General features: G+C 37.4%; 1 protein-coding gene across 2 annotated transcripts in view; it reads left to right on the top strand.

Annotated features, from left to right (window-relative positions):
• Positions 1 to 2,572: 2,572 nt before the first annotated feature.
• The window catches only part of LOC117996150 (guanylate cyclase 32E), a 56,679-nt gene continuing 38,238 nt past the window's right edge, over positions 2,573 to 21,013 (top strand). For both annotated transcript variants that reach the window (XM_034984153.2, XM_069509275.1), the window contains exons 1-3: positions 2,573 to 2,765; positions 16,788 to 16,923; positions 19,178 to 19,293. In XM_034984153.2, coding sequence (XP_034840044.1) covers positions 2,739 to 2,765; positions 16,788 to 16,923; positions 19,178 to 19,293 — 279 coding nt within the window. In that variant the 5' untranslated portion in view covers positions 2,573 to 2,738. The remainder of the gene's footprint in view (positions 2,766 to 16,787; positions 16,924 to 19,177; positions 19,294 to 21,013) is intronic.

The following is a 21,013-nucleotide window of genomic DNA, read 5'->3' as shown; positions in this document are numbered from 1 at the left end:
TAGGTACCTAGGTATTTGAAGGAGATGGATAATTTATACTTACCTATTACTTACTAGAGATCAGCTGTATTCTTCTTCTTATACTTTGGGGCTATGCAAGTTCTTGAATACCCTGTATCACTTCGACCGTTTCCGATCCATTGTGTTTGCCTGCAATTCACATTTCCTTGTCAAATCCTGTGGCCGCCATACATACAGCAGCACTTTTTTGACTGGAATTAAAGCAACATCCTCAGGGTATACGATGTGTTTCCCTAGGTATAGATGCTACGATTGTGCATTAGAGCAGGGCAGTAGCAGAAAATGTGCAACGAAGTCTCGACTGACTCGTGGCACAGTCTGCACAGATGTCCAAGCCCTGGAGCTTAAGGTTGTTCATGTGCCTGTTTAGACCACAGTGACCCGTTAAAGCTCGCAACTAGAATGCACAGTTTACTCCTATAAAGCGCCAGCACCTCAGAGGCTACCTCCTGTTGAAGGATTTGACCAGCGCTTTCGAGTGGTTTAACCCTGGCAAGTTTCTCCAGCAGTATTACAAAGTATGCAATAAGAACTAGTTATAATATATACCTACACTGCATCTATAGCTATAGAAATATTTTAATATTAGGTAATTTATGACGCGTGTTGTGTATGTAAAAGGAGAAACACATATTCGCACAGTACGAGTTACATTATGCTTGTTTGCCTTGACCGCTCGCTTAGGTACTTCTATGTAGTTCACTCATACCTGAGACGTTCTGTTGATAAAATATTCATACCAGCTTATGCTCGCGACTTCATCCGCGTGGACTACACAAATTTCAAATCCCTTTTTTACCCCCATAGAGGTTGAATTTTCAAAAATCCTTTCTTAGCGGATGCCTACGTCATAATAGCGGTCTGTATGCCAAATTTCAGTCCGATCCGTCCTTAGATGAATGATTACCGATCCGTCTAGTGGTTTGAGCTGTGCGTTGATAGAGCTGTCAGTCAGTCACCTTTTTCTTTATTTAGAAGATAGATAATACGGAATACTTAAATGAAATAAAATTCGTCGATTAAATGGAATAATGACATTTCTCGTCGGGACTAAGGATATTATAAAATACCATTAGTTTCCGAAAATTTTGAGAAAAGACATTTTTCCATTTAATAAATAACAACTTAGGTCTGTATCTACTGTACCTATTGTCTGTTTGTTAGATGATGCCCGCAACTCCGCGTGGATTTAAGGGAAACTTATTTTCCAGGATAAAATATGTGTTGATTCAGGGAATAAACACCTCCATTTCAAATTTCAGCCAAATCGGTTCGGTTATTGTGGCGCGAAGGAGTGACAAACGTACAAACTTCCAAACTTTCACATTTATAATATTAGCTAAGTTTATAATATAAATCAACTATCACCAAGTAAGTACCTAAATCAAATAGTTATACTTAATATGATATATCGGTAAGACATTTGCTCATAACAAAATGATGCCTAAGTAAGAATTTAATTAGATAAAATTATTATGAAATTAATTTTAAATGAAATTAATTAGTTTATCGTGAAGGATAGGCGTTGCGTTGGGAATCCCCAACTAGGTGAACGGACGACATCAGGCGAGTCGTAGGGAGCCGCTGGATTCAGGCGGCGCAAGACCTGGCGTGTGGAAGTCCCTACAAGAGAGCTATGTCCAGCAGTGGACGTCTATCGGTTGTAAGATCGGATGATAATGAAGTAAGTTTTTTTTTTTTTTTTTTAATTAACTATCAAATATTGAACATTTTACAAATACTTTTAACACAACAAAAAAAACCACTAAGGTTTAGTATGTTGCTTATCATTCCGTCCATTAATCGATTTTGGGTATAGTGCTTCCATAAATAATATATACATTATGTATAGAAGCACTAGCACTAGGGAGCGTTACATGATAATAATTTGTTATATTTAATTTTTCAAAAATGGGAATTGTTAATATTTGTTTTGAAAGTATGATTTTAACTTGTGTTTAAAGTTAAATTCGGTTAGTCCTGACCTAAAAGTATTATCTAAACTATTTATTAGGCAAGGGATCATGTACGCGCTGGTGCGCTCACCATATTTATTTTTTGCAGAGATGGTAACTAGTTTTTTTTGTAGTATAACTAAGTACGATAACTTAAGTAGGATAACTTGTGCCACTTATAATTTATCTTGTATATGTCAAGATTCAAGACTCTACCACCGCTGCTCTCAGATTTATCATCTATGTATTACTTGTACCTATATATCTATCAGCTAAAATACATCTAGGTATCAGGTATTTATGTTCTGAATAAATTAGAAAAGGATTTGTGGAAAAGGAAAACTAACCTTTACCTACCTATACAGTACCTATACTTATCTGTAGGTTTAAGGAAAAGTAGCTAACTTTGCTTATTCTCGAAAATTATGATCCGATTTGCCTTCAGTCTTGACTTCAATTACAAGAAACCATCTATCCTGTATATTATGCAAAAACTACGACAGTCACATCGCTGTACAGTGTAAACTGGTGAAACAGTCAGTCCATGTTATAATATTGTAGCTAGTCTTTGAGAGTCAGTCTCCAAGCGCCAACGGTTTGCGAACGTTGTGTCCGATCAGTTCCGCCGCACCCGCGGTAAACTTGCGTGATGGCGCGAAAATAATCCGCTAGTTACTTATAAACCAAGAAACACTTTAATTGTGCGATAATATGATAAAATATTCCTAAGTTTAAGTGGAAAGTGAACGATACGGGTTCAACATGACGAAAAGTTCTACGTGGCCTTTAGTAAGTTAATTTTTTTATAATTCCTTAGGCAAATTTTTTCGTAAAAGTTATCCATATCCATACTAATAATAATAATAAAAATATAAATATATAAAAAGAAAAGGTGGCTGAATGACTGACTGATCTATCAACGCACAGCTCAAACTACTGGACGGATCGAGCTGAAATTTGGCATGCAGATCGCTATTATGACGTAGATATTCGCTAAGAAAGGATTTTTGAAAATTCAACCCCTAAGGAGGTTAAATAGGGGGTCGGAATTTTCGTAGTCCAAACGGACGAAGTCGCGGGAATAAGCTAATATTATTATAAATGCGAAAGAGTACCTAGCTGTCTGTCTGTTAGCTTTTCACGGCTCAATTAACTGAATTTGATGAAATTTGGTACAGAGGTGCTTGCATCGCGGGGATCGATATAGGTTACCTACTTTTTGTCCCGGAAATCTAGGACTTCCCAACAGATTTTTATAAAACCTAATTCCACGAAGTCGCGGACATCGTCTATTTAGTACAGAGATAGCTTACATCCCGTTTACGGGTATAGGCTACTTTTTATCCGGGAAAAACAGAGTTCCCATGGAATTTTTGAAAACCTAAATCCACGCGGATGAAGTCGCGGGCATCATCTAATAGTAACTAAGCATATACTTAACATCTGTTATGCAGCAAAAGACAATTTTTTTTTTTCATAATGCTACTTAGACTACACTTCATAGAAAGTGATTTACATAACTACCTAAAGCACTCGTGTATCCTACCTAAGAAGTTACTGCCTAATTATTGTGGACTAGCCTTTTCCCGCAACTTCGTTCGCCTTTACAGCTTGTTTCGCTGATATATACTTAGTTAAATTATTCACGCTACCACTCGGAGATAATGCTATCTATCAGTGAAAGAATTTTGAGAATCGGATCATTATTTCCGAAGATTACCCTCTATATTCGAACTTACAAACTTTCATCATTATCATCAGCGTGTGGACGTCTACTGTTGGCCATAGGCCTTCCCTAAAGAGCGCCACCACACCCGGTTCTCGGCCTTCCTCATCCAACCACTAACTTCTTTATATTTTCTATAGTCGTATACCTCATTGCTGAGGGTCGTTAGTCCTTTCCATTAAATGCATAATGCTAGGGTAACAATCCAGTGGGTACCCAGAGGCCAGATCTTTCTGCAATAGGTGTAATTCGACTAAGAGAACGAGATTTCGACTCTTTTGCAGTTATTATCAGATGTTAATAATAATAACCGGGACCGACTCTTTAAAGAACTCTCCAAGTTACGGAGGATACGAAAAGTCCAAATTTGGACCTCCAAAATCGGTTACCCATCCAGTTTGCGACTTGACTTAACGTTATACATATCGGGATAAAAGTAGCCTATGTCACTCTCCAGGTATTTAATTATACCCATGCAAAAATCACGTCGATCCGTTGCTACGTTGCGACATGATTGAAGGACAAACTAACAAACAAACACACTTTCGCATTTATAATATAATTAATAATATGAGTAGTGATAAGTACTTACATAAATATCTAAATAAGTAGTTACCTGAAATAGTAAGTAGTACCAAGCCAGCAAAAAAAAATCAGTCGTGTATGAGAAAATATTTAAGGCCAAAAATCTATAAATTTTATTAAAATTGGTTCAGTAAAATATATCTACTATTCTATTGCATATCTAGATAAAAAGTCACGGGCATCTTAGTATGTAAGTATAGCGAGCGTAGATTATGAAGGCCGTAGCCGGAACTTATTTCGGAGGGAATTGAAATGGTTCAAAAGCTGTTTGTGGTCCAGGGCTACGATATCCTCCTTTAGAAACAACTTCTGATAATGAAATGTTAAGTACATAGTTAAAATCATTGCGAGGGAGTTTTTTTTTAATAAAAAGCGGACGGATCTCGTGATGGCTGATGATGGCAAAAAATTCATCCTGAAATGGATGAATTTTTCACCAAAACAATGGATGAATCCAGAAGGCTGGGTCTATACAGGGTGTAACCAGAACGCTAGCAAAAACTTAGAGTTATTGTTATACTACCTAAACACAATCCAATACCAATTACCAACCATTAGTAACCATTTGCCTCATTTTGTAGTTTTAGTGATTTAGTATTTTTCAAACCCGCAATGTAGGTACCTATAGATTGCAAAACTCGGGTCAATGCCCCGCCTACGACGCGGTGTCAGTCAGATGTTTTATTTGGAATATATCGTAAACATTTACTAAGTTATAGGATTTTTTAATATTTTTTTTCGCATTTTTTGTGGTATCATAATATCAGTAATCATCAGTATTATCACCTGTCTTCGTTTTTGCCAGCGTTCTGGTTACACCCTGTATACCTAGGTACTTATGTCTGTTAATGTCTTAAATGAAACGAAAATGAAAATTCTTGTCTAGGATTTCGGGAGTTGTTTCTCCTAGAACCCCGTCCATGATAGGTAAAATATATACCTAGGTACCTATAAATCTGTCGGCCTATATTGTGCTCCAAAAGCTTTAAAGCTTCGTAAATCTAGATACCTAGATTTATTTTACGATACCAAACTAAAATACCTAGGTATAGACTATAGGTACCGTAGTCCGTTAGGTACCATTAGATAATGTATATTGTAAACAAACTATTACCTATATGTTTTTAACTTAAAAGGTCTTATCAGAAGCCTTAGTAACTACCTACCTATTACATCAAATGATATTGTGAAATCCGATCTGTTTTATCAATCCTAATTGTTTTACCTATCAATCAAAGAAAATTTGCACAAAGAAGAAATCAGTAACAACCATTGCTAACAACATAGATACCTAACTACATAACCTACAACCTACATGATATACCTACATTGCGGAAGTAGCCACGGAAAAAGCTAGACAGAAATTAAATGAAAAAAATCTTAAAATATTTTTCAATTAGGGCATCAAAATATGAACATCGAAGTATATAATATGTAACAACATAAAAAGCTACACGCATGCCAAGTTTCATGCTTTCTTCCGCATGGGACCGTATTTCGAACTAAAGAGCCGTAGGTACCTACTGTAACTAAATTCAGTTGGTGTCATGTGAAAGGGAAATTGGCACTAGACTAGAATAGACTCTAATCATTTAATCAATAGTCATGATTTGTATTCCTTAAGAAAAGTAATCCGCCCAATTCGCAAACCTTCATAACATATTAAGTAGGTAGATTTTTTTCTTTCTAATTCTTACTGATCTTTGATACGTATAATATTTTGGTTTCAAAAATACAACGTAACAAGTCCATATACTTATACCTAGTATTTTAAGTGAGTAGGTACTTGGTACCTATATAACGTTGCATTAATATGTATCGGGCGCGAGCACATGGCAAGAAGGTTGTGCGCGGGCGCCTGGATCACACTGTTTTATTGATGCGGGCCCAACCTTCCACATCGTGCGGGCCGATTCACCGTGCATACAAATGTCCCTCAAGTGAAATGATTTTCACTCATGAAACGTAGCCAGCGCTTACGAATTTAAATAACCCATAGACAAAGGTATTTAACTGTTCAGTTAGTAACAGATAAAACAAAACAACTTATATTCGGGATGATTCGGGAGTCGGGACCTGCCGCGGGCGGGGAAGGCCACGCATGACAAATTTGAGACGGTTGACCTTAAAATTCAAAAATATTTGAAAATACAAGAGATCCTTGAAAAATATGACCCTTACATTTAAGAATATGTTAATATTTAAGAACTTTTTGAAACTCAAGCCCATACCTAGTAGTAAAATAAAATATCTATACTAATATTATGAATTCGAAAGTGTGTTTGTTTGATTGTCCTTCCTTTACACAGTAAACTAAGCTACCAATCGACTTAATTTTTGGCATAGAGATAGTTGAAAGGACGGAGAGTAACATAGGCCACTTTTTATCCCGAAAAATCAAAGAGTTCCCACGGGATTTTTAAAAACCTAAATCCACGCGGAATAAGTCACGGGCATCAGCTAGTACCTACCTACTTAATAAATACGAAACGCTGACCGCTCCACTGTTCCGCTAACTAACTAACTAACTGTGAAAAAAAAATCACTTGGAAATTATCTCACCTGAAGATTACTTCAGGTGAGATAATTTCCAAGTGATTTTTTTTCAATCCACTTAGATCACCTGGGAATATACCCGCCATGTTACATTAAAAAGTACCCACTTATCAATTTATTATTATTAATATTATTCATTAAGTTAGTTGCGGCTGTCTTTTCTGATCTTAAACAAATTCGAATTTAGTCAAAATAATAGTACCACCTACCTAGGAATACCACCTCGTAATAATGGTTACTAAATTTAGATACTATTACGAGATTGAGAGATATTATTAGCAAGTAATTATTATACAAACAGTCTATTAATAACTCGCAGCCGAAGGCCTTATGCCTCATTGAAGAGAAGGAAGTAGGCGCCTTATTGTGCAGTGTACCTATCTTCCTAATAACTAGAAATGTTTCCCTATATTTTCCCTAGCTTTTGTTTCGAATAATTATGTCATAGGCACCCACTGAGCACCTAAATCCTAGTAACCTAAATAAACTGTATGTTTCTCTCTACGTCAGTAGGTTCTACATTTACCAACCTCCTAAATGCTATAAACTTATAAGAAATTATGAATAAGTAGTTAATTTTATAGTTATTGAGTGATTGACACTGCTAACTTGGTTCGCCCTACAATAATAAATTTATTATCCCACGAAACCAGTTTCAGAAATTTGGTGCGCTTTTAAAAGTGCGGAATGTAGGCTTTCTGTCATTATTCTCTAATATTAAGCTCTTAATCATACAGCTACTAAGTTCACCAATGTTTCTTGTGTAAAAAGAGTTCCCGTTTCCACATACAACGTTGTGCATTCAAAGCGACAATATTGGTTTTCTGGCAGATAAGGGCTTGTTCGCGAATGAAGAGCGAATGCGCTGAGTAGGTATAGTTATGTAAGTACATACTTAGTAGGTGTCTACAGTTTTCCGTGCGTTGACGTAGTGACGCGGCAACTATGTCAATGCCGCAGTCGTACCACAGTCCTATCTATTACATTAACTCTTATCGACCTCTTGGATTATTGGAAAACAACAAAACTTATTGAGGTCTGCCACAGACTATCGATTTTGATCGATCGCCAATGTATTTCAGGCAAGAGCGGCTTTTTTATGACGGTAGTTAGAGTTGGCCGATTTTCCTTCGGCGCACATGTAGATCACTCGTACCTAAGTCGTAGATATATCCGTTCCTACCCTCTGAAAACAATCTCAGCGTTTAGTCACGCTTTCCAATTTTTAGGGTTCCGTACTAAAATGGAATTCTGTACAAAAATTAAAACAATGGAATACAGAAAATATTACTGGATAAAATAAAACTAAGTTTCTAAATAGCACAGTTATTTTAATAATCTACCACCAAATAGAACCACCTTTTTCGGGCTAGGTAAAGACAGTGTCCTTTAAACTAAGTAGGTATAGGCCTTGAATTAAACCTATTTTAGGATTTGATAAAATGAGATTAACATAATACCTTGAGGACTGGTGTATTTACAATAGATTAAATAGGTAATTACTTTTATAATTTCACGTTCTTCTTGCAACATTATTCATTCTTTATTCACGCGATTTGTACTTACCTACTTGTGAGATACAAACAAAATCAAGCCAATTTAAATCGCCAGTTTTAAATTTATTGAACCTATATCTTGCAAGCTATTATTGGTGGCTTATTTTTTAACTTGTAAATAAAAAGGTAAGAAACTAGAAAGACTCGCGACGGTGACTATAGATAACTTATTCAGACAGTTGAATACCTAAGTAAGCAATCGTTAAAAAAAGTTATTAAAGTCCACAGCTGAGCATACTCGAAATTTAGATGTCTTGCAAGAATTCCCATAGAACATGATCGGTCGTTTCGTCTGTGTCCAACGGCTCCCAGTGACTAGCCTTTTTCGATGTGGGTTGTCATACTGATACGACCAATGAGACATACACTGTCGAGAACCTTAGGAAGATGTGATGTTGACGAGATGTTGGGAGTTCCATGGTTTCTACCATGGTACCGCGGCACTTATAAGTAAACACTTTCTAGTTCTACTACGGATACCCTTATTTTAGATTTTGACGACAATGTTGATGGAATAAAGGAGTAAATTAATACTTAGAAATAGAAATATTTTTTATTCAAATCACTTTCTGTGACTGAAGCATGTGGCCCACGAGCTGGAGCGAGCTGCAAGTCAAGTCCACGCTCTTTTATCATTAACATAATCTTCGATTGTGTATACTTCATCAAGTAAGCTATTTCAGAATAATGCTATGCTATGCTTTTTCAGAAGCATACTTTTAATTAGTTCTTGAAACTTGTGCTGCAAAGGTAAGTTGGATAAAATTCAATTAAGAACAAAGATTATAGGTAAAGACTTTCGGACTTTTTTGACGCGGAGCGCAAGAGTCGCAAGCCTGTTGCAGTTTGCCTATCATGCCTCTGTTCACAGTTAATTCCCATTTGTCGATTCTATTTAAAGAATTAAACGTTATGATATTATATTGGAACTTTAATTACATACCGACACAAAATCCGGCTAAAATATGAAGCTCGCAAGTAGGTATTAGGTACGTTATGGCGTAATAAATTCCAGGGCGACTCGCAAAAGAGTGTTTGGTGACGATAGGAAGGTAAATTATTATTGTGCGGGCTACTGAGAATTTCTGCAATAAAACATTTCGTTTTATTAATAAATCAAAAAATCATATTATTTCATTTCAACAGAGTTATTTTCTGCGACGCGACGTTTCAATATGGGATTAGGTAGGAACCTACCTAGGTGTAAACAATTTCCATTCCTTTTTGAAGTTGATCAATTATTTTGCAAAACTTTCAGGCGATCGTGCCATCCCGGGTGCGGTTGTATCCATCAGGATTTCCCCACGAAAAAAAAATATTCAGAAATTAATTTTATTCATCTACTAGCCCGCGATTTCGTTCGCGTGGTTTTAGTTTAGTTCAAAACTCCCGTGGTCCGGAACTCTTTGATTTTCTGGGCTAAAAAGTAGCCTACGTCACTACACACGTACAAAAAATCACGCTGATGGGTTGCTCCGTCGCGTGATTGAAGGACAAGCCAATAAACCAACAAACAAACACACTTTCGTATTTATTCTATAATATGGGTAGTGATACTACGAGTAAAATTATAAAGAGGTAAAGTTTGTAAGTTTGTTTGTAGGGGGTAATCTCTGAAACTACTGAAGCGATTTTGGAAATTCTTTCACCAGTAGAAAGCTACGTCGAACCTCTGGTAGATAAAAACATATTATACCATCCTTAGCGATGATTTATGCCAACACGTGGCGGACGCTGGCCGTGGCACGTACGAGGCGCGGACGAGGTACGGATTAAAAACATCACGAACATATTTTCATATGAAGCATGAACTCCGCCTCGTACGTGGCACGGCTCGTGCCCGCCATCCCTAAGGGATAATTTACGCTAGAACGTACCAGGCCCGAGCTGAGCTGCGTCCGAGGCACCAGATGAGGAATTTGTATGAGTGCCGTGTCCGAGTCATCCGAACCTCGTCGCTGATACGTTTCTTCATACAAAATTGCAATCCGTGAATCGTCCGCGCGTCGCGGGTGCCTCGAACGTAGCACGGCTCGGACCCGGCACGGTATCATCCCCAGCGTAAATCATCGCTTACTCTGTGGCTCTGTGGAAATAGGGCTGACAAGAGAATGATAAACGATGTCGCGGACATCGGCTCTTCTTATTTGTAGGTCGTGTGTAAATATCAATCACAATGTACAAACACTTCAAGGGGTGTCGGTAGCTGAATACGGGTGTATTCAGCAAATAGATTCGGTTCGGTGATATCGCTCTACAAACATTCTACTAATAGGGTAGCTACGGTTTTGTTTGACAGAACCAGCTTTATCTGCTTTATTATTGAACTAGCTGATGCCCGCGACTTCGTACGAGTGGATTTCGGTTTTTAAACATCCCGTGGGAAGTCTTTGATTTTCCGGGATAAAAAGTAGCCTATGTCACTCTCCAGGTCTTAAACCCATACATATACCCATGCAAAAAATCACGTTAACCGTTGCGACGTGATTGAAGGACAAACAAACACTCATCATCATCATCTCATTTATAATCAGGGTATTGATTTACTTATGTCTTTACCTACTGTAGCGACCCGCCCCGGCTTCGCACGGGAAGCTTATTACAATTTTCGTAGGGATCTCTATTTATTTGGATAATAAAATATAATGTCACTCAGGAATAATGTAGCTTTCTAGTAGTGAAATAATTTTCAAGATCGATTCTGTAATTCCAGAGATTACTTCCTACAAACAAACTTACAAACTTTACCTATTTATAATATTAGTATAGATATAGATAATAGATATCTATCCTCGCTCACGTCCACGCCCCCCAAGGCTTCATACGTGGGTCGACTTTAGTTTTTACCCGACTGCAGCGAAGCCCAAAAAAGGGTTATGTGTTTGACCTGTGTGTGTGTATGTATGTATGTATGTCCGTTCCTATGTCCGCCTGTAACTACTCAACGGCTCAACCGATTTTTTATAAAAGTTGGCTCTCATGTGCAAACTGCAACAAGTAAACAATTGTTTAAATTACAAAAAATATAACTGGAGAATACTAGCACCAACAATTATCTAATTGAACTTAGTTAGTCTAGTACAGTACCTAAACACTAAACACATACCTAACAGCGGTGATAGCCTAGAGGTTAAGACGTCGACCTACTAGTCGGTAGGTCGGGAGTTCTATCCCGGGCACGTGCCTGTAGTTTTTAGACTTAAGTGCATTTTCTGACTAACGGTGAAGAAACAAACGTGAGGAAATTCAGTAGTAATCCAGCGATGGGTTGATCATAATAATAATGATACTCTACTAAAGTAAACACATACCATATATTTTATGATGGAACACGTTGACTTAACCCGGTCATAGTTACATATAAATATCTTGCACTGGTGTTATTCTTGTCTTTTAAGGCACGTACCTACCTACCTACTACACAAAAATGTCCTCGGTCTAGCAAACTGACACTGTTCCAAATGTTGCTGTTTCATTAGTTATTTTCAAGTGTTTCAAGATTCTAATTAGCATGTACCTAAATACCTACATTTTTGTAATCACAAAATGAACATGGAAACGATAATTTTAGATCTCAAAATCTAGTTTTTTGAACTGATGAACCTTTTGCAGTTAGTCCCTCCGTCTGATAAAAGAACTACCTATATTAGAACTCAATCAAAAAAGTCTACTCCCATTTATTACTAAGTATGAGGTAGGAATAATTAATAATACTTACTTAGGCTTAGATATAACCACTTCGCAACTTACCCAACATTTAAAGTACGAAACAAACGTGTGTACGATATGCAAGGCTTGTCGTCATCAAGATTTTTGAACTGCAGCAAAGCTGACTATAAGCTTTAAAGCTTCGTATGTATCCCTCCATTGAAAATGCTGCATGACTATTGAAACTTTGCTCCCAGAAGCAACGTTTAAAAAAAACGCAACAAAACTTTTACGTTTCTACTTATACCTACCTACTATTTTATTTTTGTTTCAGTAAACTGATAAAGTTTCGTAAATAAACGTAAAATGGATGGCCTGCCTACTACCTACTACCTTCCATGTTAGATAGAACTACGTGGGTTGATTTTCCAAAATCTTTTAGAAACTCTTTGATTCTCCCCGGGATGTGAACTTACTATATACCAAATTTCGTCAAAATCATTCGACAGACAGACAAACACATTTTCGCATATATTCATATAAGAAGTAGTATGGACAAGCAACAGTAGGTACAGTACGCAGCCGAAAGTAATGTACATGTCGATGTACATTACTTTAGAAGGAGACAGCAGATTTGTAGAGCGTTGTCCCTATCGTTGAGACCGACAAAACGTCATATAGGTAGGAATGAGTGACAGAGCCAACGCTCTACAAAGCCAAAATGTCATTCTAAAGGTCGATGTACATTACTTTTGGCCGCGTATTGTAATTAATTAATTATATATGTATATAGGTAGGTATATCGTCGTCTTGTGATATCGTTCGCATTCACGACCTCATGGAGGAGGGTCATGTTTACGTGATAAATCTACTTTCACAATGCAATATAATTTCGAATGTACTTACAATTTGAAGTGCAGCTGAACCTGTTGCAGACAAACAAGTTTCCCGTGCCCGCCTTTGCTCATTGCGCAAGAGATCTGAAGATTTAATAAGGTGTGACGTGTTTAAATTAAGCCTGTTTGAAAGGTCTATAAATACTTAAATAGGTATGGTTTCCTACCAAACTGGGTGTTAAAAGGGACCCTCTTACAGCCTCCGTTGTGTGTTCGTATGTCCGACTGTCATACGGGTCTACATTTTCACTAATAAGTAGGTTAGTAGGTAGTTGAAACTTTCACACCAAAAAATAAATCAGTTAAAAAGTTTATTCGGCGATTGAAAAATAAGCGTTTACTCATCAATATACTTACCTACAATTAGTACCTGCTCTTTTCTAGAAAAATATATATTGTGTGGTGGTACCGAACCTTTTATGCACTTAGCCGGCTCTTTTACAATGTATTATTATATATAGGTAGGTATATATTAATTATCTATATGATTAAATGGTTGCCGTTTTATACAAGCAATTCTCTATCTATCCAGAGTCCAAGAGCGTGTGTTTTAAAGCGGAGGCAATTTACACTTCAAAGAACTTTACGAGATATTGTAAAAATGTCGCGCATGTCTCGGAACAGTTGGCTACAGAGAACGTTTTAAATCAGAACTTACTATAGGCTATCATATGAATCCACTTTCTCTTCCTTTGTTGTTATTATTCTGCCCCATCTTCGCCAAATAAATCAAACAATTAAACTTATATTTTACGTAGATACATAATAGTTAGCCTATAATATCCACCTGGAAGAAAATAATGTACCTACCTTTCAAATGGTGAAAGAATTTTTCAAATAGGTGCAGTGGTTCCAGAGATTATCCTCCATAAACACATAAACTCTCAATTCGCACTCTTTCTTTTGCCCAGCTTAGCACGGAAGAGGAAACCTCCGAGAGGCTCTTGGTGAACATCTGATAAATCGGTTCAGTATTTTTAACATACAATTTTTAACATTTTTTTGGAATCCACGGACTCTCTTGCCAAAGGAGCTCCGGTAGGCTGTTTAGGCATGGCTCTCTTAACGATACAATTAAAAGAGCTCTTGCCACCATAAATATTCCTGCGCTCATTGAGCCGGCAGGGATTAGTCGGGATGATGGCAAGAGACCTGATGGATTGACGCTGGTTCCCTGGGAACGGGGACGGGCGCTAATGTGGGACGCAACTTGCGTTGACACATTGGCCCCGTGTCATATCAGGAAGACAGCATCAAGACCGGGAGCCGCAGCAGAAACAGCTGAAAACGGCAAGCGGCGCAAGTATGCCTCTCTTATAGAGAGTTACATTTTTGTGCCGTTTGCCGTGGAGACCCTGGGGCCATGGAGTCTTAGTGCTAAAAATTTTTTACGAGACATTTCACCGCGATTAATAGCCTCAACTGGTGACAGAAGGGCTGGCTCATTTTTTACGCAGCGGATCAGCCTGGCTGTCCAGCGCGGAAATGCAGCCAGTATTCTTGGCACCATTCCACGCGGTCATGATTTATATAGTAATTAGATAAGGCTAGCTTTAAGTTTTATTGTATTAAAAAAAAAAAAAAAAAAAACATACAATATAATTTCAAACCGACAGCCAAACGATAATTTTATAAAAGATCACATAATAAATCAGTTAAAGAGCTTCTACGGATGCTTCGGCTCATCTAACTGAGGACGTGCGTTTTAAAACCGTGGTAATCTGCACTTCAAAGCACTTTACGAGGCGGCAATATTGGAAAAATGCTGGTCGCACGTGTCCCGGAACAGTTGGCGACTGCGAACATTTTAAATTAGAACTTGCTATGGTCCATTCCTCGATCCCATTTTCTTTTCCTGCTACGCTACGCTGTATGCGACAGGTCGAGATGGCAATCGGGGTATAAGGCGGGGGGAAGCCCCGCACACCCGCACTGCGCCCGCATTCGCCCGCACCGGGTAAGCGCGGGGGCTGTGCGTGTGTGCGGGGTGTTCCCTCCCCGATTGCGATCTCGACTTGTCGCGTATTATAGTTACGTGATAGCTTTCGCCTGCTAAGACTACGTTCGCGTAGATTTAGGGCCCTAGCACAAACGTTGCTGCATCGTGTTTAGACGACTTTCTACGTTCGACCTGTATTGAAATCGTGCATCTTAGCGATTGTTTCTTTGCTGCACTTGCATACTTGCATACAGGCTAAGTTTAGACCTCTCAAATCCACCGTCCAGATGTGTGTTAGGTATATTTAAGACCAGAGATATATAACAATAAATCTCTCAGCTAGGTCACATGTCCTTCAGGATCAGGGTATTATACGCATACAAACTCGTCTAGGCCTCCAGCCCATACCCCACAGGACATCGTAGTGTCTACTTACTTAATACTTATTAGTATGTAGTAGGTATCTATTACTATTATTGTGTACTAGCTGACCTGGCGAACTTCGTACCGCCTAACAGTCGATTCTTTTTCAGGCGATTTTTTAAATTTTTCTCTCCGTAAGAACCATCCTCGTACTTCAAGAAATATTATAAGAAAAGCATTAACGAAATCGGTTCAGCTATTCTCGAGATTTGCGATCAGCAAATAATTTTTATATATACACACATACGTTTCTGGCTGCATATTATTATAAGTACGGACAAAATTATAAATGCTGAACTGGTACTAGGTACTGGTACCTACATTTGCAATATATCTTAGACACATCTGCTGCCTTAGTGGCTTAGGGGCGGCAGCGAATCTCTCAATTACCTGCTTAATTAAGCCATTCTGGATCTGCCGGTAACGGGTACCTTATTGGTTGGCCATTTACTTTCCGGATTAGTTCCGTCCTTTCTAGTGTTTATGCTAAGCATCGACAACATCTAAATTCTTTGATACTAAGTAACTCTTGGAGAAGGTACCCAGTAGGCCGTACGTCATGATCCTCTAACATAATATTATGTTTGCTGGAAAAGGAAACACTAGTGATAAGTAGGTAGACGTACAGCTTCATATTAGGTTTTGTATATATTTATCATCGTCATTATCAACCGATAGACGTCTACTGTTCTCCGCGGTCTTGCGCCTCCTGAATCCAGCGGCTCCCTGGGACTCGTTTAATATCGTGTCCGTCTAGTGGAGGGTTGTTTATATATATTTTATTTTATTTTATTTTGTTTATTTGAAAGTAATCAACAGCGTAAATACATAATTATTATTTAAATTTAAATCTAGGTATAACAGAAGGCCAAAAGAGAGTAGTAGAGTTTCTTAAAATTATAATTAAACTATTTTAACAGAATACAGTTAGAATAAATGTAGGTATATACAATAATAAAATAAAATTACAACAGTGTGTGTATGATTGTGTGTGTGTGTATGCGTGTGTGAGTGTGTGCTTATGTGTGTGTGTGAGCGTGTGTGTATGTGTGTGTGTGTGTAAATGGGAGTGTGTGATTGCATGCATATTTAGATGTTAGCTACTTTTTTTTTTTACGATGATAGTTTCTTAATTCCTAAAAATATATTAATATACCTTAAAAAATTCTTGCAGGCCATAAAGATTTCTACCTACTACTTCTGCTACCTAGTTATTCTACATAATATTCTGAACAGATCTCTCTCTCTACGTTACCTTTACTTCACTGGTTCAGGATCTTGACCAATCAGGCATATAGCGTCACTACACGCCAATCGTCGCCATCGGTAAAAAATGAAAAAGAGACGACGAGAGCAGTATAACTTAGTCAGTTTTTATTAGTTTGGTGCCTACCTGGGGAACAGAAACTTACCATAGAAAATAGTAGGTACCTACAGTCATAGACTTATTATACTAGCTGTAATAATTTTATTTGTTTACAGTGGCACTGGTGTTGGTGTATACTTATTGCGGCGCTAAATACTTCCCGGGGAGAAAAATTCATCCTTGGATACCTTACGGGATCACAACGGCGACCAGGCGATTTAAATTACCAAAGACCCGGGAGAGTCCTATCAGGTAATTTTTGTTTTATGAACGCCCTTTAATTCCATATAAGTACTATTCATAAATAAATCATCAAGACCGGGAGCACAGAATATATAATAGTACTAACGTACCGGGAGCCGCAGCAGATTTAACGGCTGAAACCGGTAAGCGGCGCAAACATATCTCTCTTATCGAGAGTAACATTTTTGTTCCGTTTGCTGTGGAGACACTAAGGCAATGGAGTCTAGTGCTAAAAAAATTACAAGACATTTCATCGCGGCTACTTGTCTCATCTTGGACAGAAGGACTGGGTCATTATTTGCGCAAAGGATCAGCCTGGCTGTTCTGCTGGCGGAAATGTCAGTACTATTGGCACAATTCCAAGCAGGCATGATTTTTGTAGTAGGTAAATAATTAGACAAGGTTTTACTGTATGTAGGTAGGTATCATTTTCATATCATACCTACATAAGTAGTTCAAAAAAATTTACATAAAACACGATTAGTGTCATAAAAGATATCTACAAACTTGGTATGAAACCTAATCGATCACAGTTTTGGCACGTTTTGGCTGAAATAACTTTAATTTTACAGCTTATGACTCAATTTGCTAGTTTAATGTTGCGCGAAGTAATAAATACGCTACAATGTATTTTATAAGTAAAACTATTGATATAGGTACCTATATACTTACTTATGAATATTTTGCTGCGTCCAAATAATTATACAATTATTTTGATTGTTATAAGGTTATAGCAGCTCTTTTGATAGTTATTTTATCTTGACCTATTAGGTAGTTTTAGTGACTCTACCATGATTCTAGTTAGAATCGAGTTTTGAATTTGGTCAAACTAGGCACAGTAGCCGGCAGGAAATGTCAGGGGGCACGGCAGTGCCCCCGCCAAGACGAGCCAAACTAAAGGACGGGGTTGTATTTACATTGACCTTTAGAAAGAGCTTTGTCTCGAGTTGTCTCTGTCACTCATACTTATGTGACGTTTTGTCGCTCTCAACGACAAAGACAACGCTCTACGAAACCGCTCTCTTTCTAAAGGTCGATGTACAATATTTCCTGCCAGGTATTGTACATATAGGTAATAGATTGCACCTATTTGGAAAAGTTTCTAATTTCGATCAAATAAAATTGGTTAATGTTATCAAAAGCATTAGAGATTTTAGAACAATTGAACTGGCGTTAAAGTTTAATACCTAGCGAATTTCACAGTGATTTAATCTGTGATGCATTTTGAAGCTACAAATAGGATATCCACTCAAATCGTGTTATTTGGGTTATACAAGCAGACCCTGATTACACATTACACCGGAATTATTCGAAGCATGTTTTTGAAAAATGGAAATCATAACAAAAACATTATTGAATGAGATATAAAACACGCTACATTCTCAAAATAATTTTGTTTTGATAACACATACTTAAGATTAAAATAAAAATGTTGTATCTCCATAAGTGCATGTCAATCATTTCTCTTCTGAACAGTAAACAGATTTATTTATCTACAACAAGATTTTGAGAGGCGTAAAACAATTTTAAGTAGCAGGAACAGCGTCCTAGAAAGTTTTATCGATAGCTACATCAACATAATATCTACATACATTTTTATATAAGTACGTCAAGAGTATGGAACTACCTACAGCTAGAAACGTTTATCTACAAAACCAGCTTATTCCCACGACTTCGTCCGCGTGCACTACACATATTTGAAACCCTTATTTTACCCTCTTAGGGGTTGAATTTTCAAAAATTCTTTCTTAGCGGATGTCTACGTCATAACTCATAATAGCTATCTGAATGCCAAATTTCAACCCGATCCATCCAGCAGTTTGAGCTGTGCGTTGATAGATCAGTCAGTCAGTCAGTCAGCTTTTTATTTTAGCTAAATATTTCCAAATTTCAGTTTTGTTAATGTCGTGTCTTAAAAATCCGATTCACACATCCGGTTACCGAAGAGCTGGCACTTATTTAGCTCAACAGCTAATACAGAGAGCCAACGAAAGGTAATAGTGCCAAACGGATGCGGACGGTGAAAATACTCATGTACATTTTATAATAGTAAGTTTTCTTGCTGTTGAAAAAAGGAAGAAAAATCTTCAGACCCAAAAAAAGCATTCCCAGGAAAAATTGTCTTAACTCTTTATTTATGTTAGCACACTATCTACATATACACTATCTCCTCGTAAACCAAGAGACTCGTAAGCAAGGACCGTTACTGATACGAGACCTTTGTTTAGTGAGTCAAAATAATTACAGGTTTTTATTTCAACAGGGGCGATTTCAATGGCAGTTGATGAAGTTAATGCAAAACTCCTGGGGCCCATGGGGCACTCATTAGAATTTGTCGTCGCTGAAACCTACGGCCAAGAAGAAGTGTCTATCCGTCAGGTATATATATTTTTCATTAAATAGGTATGTCTTACCTATATCTAGCTACGAATAATGAGAAAACTAGGATTCCGGACTGAGACTTTTTCCAAGTGCCAAAGGTCTTTAAATTCAACCAATCCTTTGAATTTAACATAAATTCAACCATCAGAAACGTAATTTTAGATTTATTTTCAATCTTATTTCCATAACACTTTCAGGAAATTTATTTTTGAAAAATGAAAAATTGCTGTTTTTTGAGCGGTTACGCACTCATCCGGATCCGAGTCCGTGAATGATGTTCGTGATGAATAGTATTGGAACGCTTAAGGGACAAACGAACAAAAATACATTTATTACTACCCGACTTACAAAAAGGAGGTGGTTCTATATGTATAAATAAATTACATTGCAATAACCCCTACAACACTACTCGCAATGCCCTTTCCTCTTTTTCAAAAAATTTAAACACAGGTAATAAGTAGATAGAATTTTCTGTACGCGGTTGTAGTTACCAAAATTTTTTGGCTACTTTATACAATTTTTACGATAGACTCAAGAGTGGATATAGTTGTTTGGATACTTTTCATTGACGTCAGCAGCAAAAATGAAGGATGTTAAAATAAAGCGAAATTCCTTATGCTTACCGCGCCCGTTTGATGATAAAAACTTTTGCACCTTTTGCAATTTCAACGTCTTCATTGTTTTATAAAAATCAATCATATTTAAATGCGTTCCCAGAATCTGTAAATTATAACTGCCGCACTCAAAGTCACTTAGTCTTTACTTAAGTTTAGTTAAAACGAGACAGAGCTATAACTCTCACATAAATCTGTCTCGTTTTAACTTAATCTCAAGTAACGATTAGCGACTCTGAGTACGGGTGTAAGTCCTGCAAATTGCTTAGTGACGTCAAAACTAACTGCTCGAAACTTCAGTCTAGTTTTATCTATATATTCAGTATATTTTTATTTCGGCTGACGTCAAAATGACGTCATTACGATGTTAATGAGACATGGTTCCAGCGCATTAGCAATTTGCGGGACTTATACTTAATGTGTTCTGGTTATTCTTGAAAGTCTCTATCAGAGTGAAGAATTATTATAGTCGTATTATTAGTTCGATACAAATTAAAGAAAATTCAAAACACGACAGGGTAAGTACGTATAATAAAGGCAAGAGTTTTCAACTAGTGTAGAACTCTGAACTAAATTGTCATTTTAATATTTGAGATTTCAACGTTTCTAAGAAGTTAATTCCCTATTACTTGTTATATTTCAAGATTATACCCGCTCGTCATCCGCACTCACCCGCACCGGATTAGCGTGGGGGCTGTGCAGGTGTGCGGGGCATTCCCTCCCGAATGCCATTTCGACCTGTCGTGTACTACACCTATGTTCAAATAGCATGTTAAATGTAAATCCTACATAATATCAAGGTCACTGGTCAGTGATTAGCATTGATATGCGTAACGATTTATCTTGAACATATAAAGCGTTATTGTTCCATATTATGATACTAACGACAGACTAAGCACGTGGGATGCAGATGAATGAGATAACATCACTCGTCAAGCTTCTAATAGCACCGTGTATTTATAAATACCGCCGCATAATGTCAATGAACTGCGGACATGTGACTTACTGTTCGAGTTATTTAGTTACCTGTGTACGTACTTCGCTGAACTTGTGCAATGCAATCCAATCCAACACCGTGAATTTGGCAGTCTAGATACGTTTAC

Source organism: Maniola hyperantus, chromosome 3 (genome assembly GCF_902806685.2).
Source record: "Maniola hyperantus chromosome 3, iAphHyp1.2, whole genome shotgun sequence".
NCBI lineage: Eukaryota > Metazoa > Arthropoda > Insecta > Lepidoptera > Nymphalidae > Maniola > Maniola hyperantus.
Note: the sequence above shows the minus strand (reverse complement) of the source record. Positions and strands in the feature narration are given on the sequence as shown.